We start from the raw sequence: 5,931 nt of genomic DNA, 5'->3' as shown, positions 1-5,931 counted from the left end.
ACTGTCATATGACATCTCCAAACACGAAGGCAAAATGCAATTACTTCTTTGGGAGTACAGCCAGGTTTTGGGGGCTAAAAATCTTGCTCTTCAGTGCCAGGAGTCCTGTCAGGAACTTAAGAAGTTGGTGGCGAGGCGCTGTGCTGTTGCATTAAATTGTTCTTTCTTTGGGATCAGCAGAAAATTGCTTCCTGTGATTTTCCCTTTTGTCACTGTCACAGTCCAGGCACAGCTTTGCATTTACACATATTGGAAAGCTGACACCTCCTCAAATGCAACTGGTCTGCTTTAAGGCAGGCGGTATATAAGAAGGCTAAGAGCTGGCTGGAACAAAGAGAAGAAACGGGGTTAGAGCCATAAATCAAGCAGCAGGAGGTGGATGAGAGGCGGTGTAGCTTATCGGTGAGAACGAGGCTGGGATCATGTCTCCCAGTTCTGATGCTGGTGTGGATATGGTGTTGCTTTTCTCAGCCTCTGTTCTTTGTGCAACACAGGGATCATGCAACCTGTTTCACTAAAGCTTCAAAAATGCTAAGTACATTTATGGAAGAGGGAGAAGGAAGGGGCACCCTGAACTGATAAATCAGACCCTCTAACATCTTCCCATATTTCCCTACAGAGCTTTGACGACGGTGATTCTCGCTTGGACTCCACTGAATTCCTGAAGTTTGTGGAGCAGAATGAGACTGCTGTCAACATCACCACCTACATGGACCAGGAGACCAACAAGCTGCTCAGGTGGGTAGCGGACAGGATACCAGAAAGATGGCCAGCGGGCCAGATGTGGTAGAAGGCAGCATGAAAATCCACTCATGGAAATATCTGTTAGGGTAACAAAGATAGCTGTGTATGAAGTGGCTTCTCACTTAATTAGGTGTGAACACCACCAAACAGAGCAGTCCCACCCCTGACTGCAATGTGGTGTCTTTTTTTATTTCCTAATAAATTAGCTTTCCAGTGGACTTTACTCACCTCTTGCCTGGTAGCTAGATCCAGTGCAAGGAAGGTGGTGGGAAAACACAGCTCATGGGCAACCTGCAGTTAGAGTTGCTGCAAGCATCACACAAAAATGTAGTTTTGTTCTGAATATCTCCTCACATCCCAGCCCTTTGCCAGCCAAAGGAGTACCTTGTGTCTGTTTTCCTTTTGTCTATATGCAGTGAAGTTTCCCCAGAGAAGCCACTTCTGCCAGGCATCTTAGAGCTTTCCTAGTTATTACTGGTTTTACTCATCTGTACTGTGAAGCCAGTAGAGCAGGGACCTGCCTGGTACAGCCCTGTGCAGAACACACCTCTGTGTTTCCTTTCAGGGGACTCTGTGTAGATGCCCTCATCGAGCTGTCAGATGAAAATGCGGACTGGAAGCTCAGCTTCAATGAATTTCTCAAGTGCCTCAGCCCATCCTTCAACCCACCAGAGAAAAGTAGGAACTCCTTACTTATACTGGGGAACCAGAGGGCTCCTGGGAAAGGAGGAAAGAAAAGAGACCAGCTTTGGGCCAGACATCAGATGCTGTAACTCCGTTCCCAGAAATAACGTTGATATACGGCTGCCTCCTATCTGACAGCACCCCTTGTCCCTGCATTGTCAAAAGTACTGCTTTTTCTGTCCCAGAGCTCCCACTGCTCTTGTGATGAAAAAGGTTTGGATTTTAGAAGCAAGGGCATAGGTCAAAGGGATATGGTATGCTTGGAAGGTCAAGGCGTGTATTTAACAGTGCAGAGATAAATCATGTGAGGAGTTCACGTCTGGATGACTGAGGAAAGTCAGACCAGACCAAAGTCCTGCTATGCTCTCCCTTTCACACAGAGAGCCCCCCTGATGAACATCTCAAAGTTCACTATCCTTCCAAATCCTGCTTAGTGCTGCAGTTCACGTGGAAGCAGCTTAGTGTTCTGCTGACCAGGCATGCCTAGCCGTTCATCTAATTGTCTCCTCGGGGGGTGCTGGTCCAAAGGTGCTGGATTTGCATGCCACTGCGGTGGCACCGAGGAGCAGAGAGAGGCTGTGCTGCTTAGGCAGTATTAAGTTGAACTCTCTGTTGCCTATTTCACTGAAAACAAGCTGCACCTCCCCCAGAAAACATGATCATCTGGTTTTCACTTAACACCATCTTGGCCCTTCAGTTCTTTGGAGGCTTCGACTTAAACTTCTAATAGAGCTGTGAGAAGAAATGTGAGCTGAAATGAGAAACCTTTTTTCCTTCCTTCCTTCCTTTCTCAGATCATTTCCCCAACTTGTCCCCACCTGGAACAGGAATTGTTACAAAGTAACCACAACTTTTGCTTTGGGGGTTCCCTTCTGTGTGTAACAGGTTAGGACATTCAAACGAATCCAATATTGAGGTTTCATTTGGAACTGAGAAACTGAAACATGTTCTTTTGAGGAAGCAAAATGAAGTGTTTGATTTTCCCAGATTATTTTTTGGCTGATTTCACACACCAAAATCAGCATGAATGTTTCAGTCATTATGACACTTTTGGTGGTTAGGGGAAGGAAGGCCTCCTCCAAAACCATGTGCCTCTTCTCTCTCAAGTATGATGTCTTTAGCCTGATCATTATCTCACAACTCCCCTTGTTTTGTGCCTCTCTAGAGTGTGCCCTGGAAGATGAAACCTATGAGGATGGAGCAGAGACCCAGGTGGAATGCAACCGCTGCGTCTGTGCCTGTGGGAACTGGGTGTGCACTGCCATGACGTGTGAGGGTCCGTATCCTCTCCAGACAATTACTGTCTTTGGTTCTGTACAAAAGGAATTTTTGTTTTCTGTCTTTCTGAGGGCACCAGCTATCCAGATTTCTTCCCTCTCCAGCTCTTCCTCACCTTGTCTTCTTCTGCATCACTCTCCCATGCTCCATGTTGGCCAAACTTAAGCTGGTTTTGCTTTAGAGGTCAGAAAGTGTGTAACTGGATTGGGGGCAGTGTTGCTGGGGTTTGTAGTTTGGATTTGGATTTGGTTTGGATTTGGCACCAAACCTTCCAGACCAGAGCTACTCTGCATCCAGCTGGCTTTGGGCATGCACAGACCAGATAGGTCACTGTCTGCAACCATATGTGTAGGTGTGAGCAAGTCAGCTTTCCTCTGTGTGTGTCAGCATCCTCACTGCATCTGTGTTTATGGTATCTGTAAAGCAGGAGCTAGGGTCTTGTATTGCCCAAGAGAGGGGATAGGAGACTTCATCTAGTAACGTCAAGAAAGCACTTCAGTTCCTTGCCATAAGAACTGTAGAAGTAAAAATAATGATGATGATGGAGGTGGTTCACAGCATGGCAGGGTTGTTGATCTGTTTGTTCTTCCTCTGGAGGGTCCTTTTCAAACTTTCACAGCCATGTTACAGGTGCAGGAAGTCGTGGTGGGGTTGTGAACAGTGACTCTACATTTTGTGTTCTCACAGCTGCCGGTCCATGGCCAGTGGAAAGCCAGCTTTCTCCTGCCTTGGGAAATGTATGGGTGCTTTTCAAGGAGCCACGTCCCCCCTCCCAGCACCTCGCTGCATTTTTCTGTCCTTCTTCCCTAGAAACCAGGCCTTTGCATGAGCTTAGTTTTCAGTGCTGTGCGGGAGCTGTCAGCAGTATGTTAGTTCAGATCTATAGCCAGTTGCTTGGGCAGATGAAGATGAGAGGGGAACAGCAACAAGTACGGATAGAGTTTCTTTTACATTTACCTGGCCTTCTGCAGCAGAGGCTTCAGGATCACCTGAGCCCAGATTTGTCTGTGGCAGCAGGAACTCACCTCAGAAAAGATAACTGTTAAACTAATAGAGCTGCCGGAGGAGCTGTGAGTATGTCTCGGAGGTTAAGCAACCAAATGAGAGACTCTTTTTGCTGCCTCCCCAGAAACAACCATCAAAGTTGCTATGCAACACCCAGTCTTGCTGCAGAAGCATGCAATGGGATAACAATTCCTTGACTTTCTGCCCATGTTGGAGCAGCGGAGGAGTTAGAGGCCATTGTTAGAGGGATAATGAAACCAAAGAATCAGATCAGATACATCAGCAAGTTCCATCTCCACTGAGCAAAATTACCTCTTCATTAAGCATCAGTTATTGTACTTGGATAGCACTGAGCTTCCATTTATTCCCTACAAGAGGTCGAGACATTTGAACTAATTATAGGTGCTTCTTTTAAATATTAAGCGGCCTCTTCCCAGTGGTTTTATTATTTATCATGTGGCAGGGAAAGACGGGAACAGACTGGATACCCGTGTTCTGAAGTCCCCAGCAGCCACAAGGCCCATTCTCTTTCTAAGAAGCCAGCCCATACCTTCCTCCAGCAAAGCTTCCCTAAGCTTGAGGTGTGCTGTGGCCAGCCTGCCTCTTTTTGTTCCCTGTGGTTCAGCCTCTGAATTTTGCGTCCCCCATTTGTGATAACGCCGAACTCCATTTCTGTTGGCAGGGAAAAATGAGAAGGTGCCTGCTCAGAGACAGCGACCTGATCAAGACTTGACTGAGGAGGAGCTGGCCAGATACGTTCAGGAACTGCAGAAGCATCAGGTTAGCATGAGGCTGGGAAGGTCTGCTTGCACAAAGTCTCTCCTTGCTAGAGGGATTCCCTCTGCTTCTGACACTTGGAGACTCCTGGTAGAAGAGGGAGCACAGTAAAGGGGGGGTCCCTGTTGGCTCTGGGGACAAATACAGGTCTGGGGCTTTGACGTATAAGCCAGTGTTGGCACTGCTTGTGGGTGGACCAAAGGCTTCAGGGCACTTCCTTCCAGCTCCTGTGTCAGTGCAGAGCTTCACTTTTGTGCTCTCTTTCTCTAGGAGACAGCCGAGAAGACCAAGAGAATGAGCACCAAGGAGATGTAAGGGGCCTCCACACTGGAGGAGCCCAGGAGGATGGGCCCAACCTGCCGCCCTGTCCTCCAGTGCTGATCTCAGTATGCACAAGTGTCTGCTACAGTTTGCCCAGTCACAGATATTTACATTGTATAGCGATGGGTTATTTGTTTTGTAATACACAGAGAATGGGGCCAGGAAAGGGGAGCAGAGCCCACCTGTTCAGGGAGCTTCATTGCTGGGGCCTTGGAAGGCTGGGAGGGATGTACAGCAGCCTCTGGGACCCTTTCCCAGAGCAGACAGCTGCTCCCTCCAAGAGCTAACAGGGATTTCATGTTCCCCTGGATCTGGGGAAAGGAGGGAGGTCAGGGCTGGATAGAAAAGGGGGTCTTCAATCAATACAATTGTCAGCACCAGCCTTGGCTGTGGAAATAGAGGCCCGGCAGTTTTGTGGCTGAGCACATGTGCTGCAGGGCGTCATTAGCCAAGGACCTTGCCCTGCTCATCCTCACCTTTGGTTCAAGCCTCTCAAAGCTGGTCACCCTGGTGTGACACCTGGAAGTAGTGGTGCCATGCTGCTGGCATGAATCCAGCACGTTCCTCCTTTTGCTTTCCACTGGACTGTCCCCAGCAGTCCCTCCAGTACATTGTGGGCTCCAACACAACATGGTTCCTTTTGACCTCATCTCACTCTTGCTCTCCCTGCCCCCTCCTTAGAGGTGCTATTGTATTTTTTTCTTATCACATTCACATGCTGATTCCCCTTTTTGTTTTGGGATTTTTTTTTTTAATTACTTTTATTTCCTATGGTAGTAATTCAGCTTTTGTATGTTTTGTAGCTCTAGATCTTTCAAGGAAACCCAGCCTGTGGGTTTTTGGTATTGACAGTGCTGTAATGCCCATGCACAGTTTGTATCGCGCTGCACTCAGCCACCACAACCACCACAAGCAACTTGTGAGCCCTGCACTACAGGGTGTTTCTCACTGGGGATGGCAGTGTCCCCCGTGGGTAGAAGTGACAGGGCTGGATGTAGTTTCACCAGGCATGGATTGACACTGCAGTTCTGTAGCTCTTGCTCCCTTAGCTAGCATTGACCATGTACTCAGAGTCCATGCTCATGCCTCTCTAAATTGCCCAGAGGGAAGTGCCAAGTAGTT

At 48.0% G+C, this 5,931-nt stretch overlaps 1 protein-coding gene across 1 annotated transcript in view; it reads left to right on the top strand.

Moving 5' to 3' along the window:
- Positions 1-5,537, top strand: part of FSTL1 (follistatin like 1) — a 13,557-nt gene extending 8,020 nt beyond the window's left edge. The window contains exons 6-10 of the mRNA XM_010162729.2: positions 620-738; positions 1,310-1,422; positions 2,594-2,704; positions 4,394-4,491; positions 4,759-5,537. Of these exons, the coding sequence (XP_010161031.2) occupies positions 620-738; positions 1,310-1,422; positions 2,594-2,704; positions 4,394-4,491; positions 4,759-4,803 (486 nt within the window). The 3' untranslated portion in view covers positions 4,804-5,537. The remainder of the gene's footprint in view (positions 1-619; positions 739-1,309; positions 1,423-2,593; positions 2,705-4,393; positions 4,492-4,758) is intronic.
- Positions 5,538-5,931: the final 394 nt, after the last annotated feature.

Source organism: Antrostomus carolinensis, unplaced genomic scaffold, assembly GCF_000700745.2.
Source record: "Antrostomus carolinensis isolate BGI_N321 unplaced genomic scaffold, ASM70074v2 scaffold19282, whole genome shotgun sequence".
In the NCBI taxonomy this organism is placed as follows: domain Eukaryota; kingdom Metazoa; phylum Chordata; class Aves; order Caprimulgiformes; family Caprimulgidae; genus Antrostomus; species Antrostomus carolinensis.
The sequence above is the reverse complement of the archived record's forward strand: the minus strand, read 5'-3'. Positions and strand labels throughout refer to the sequence as shown.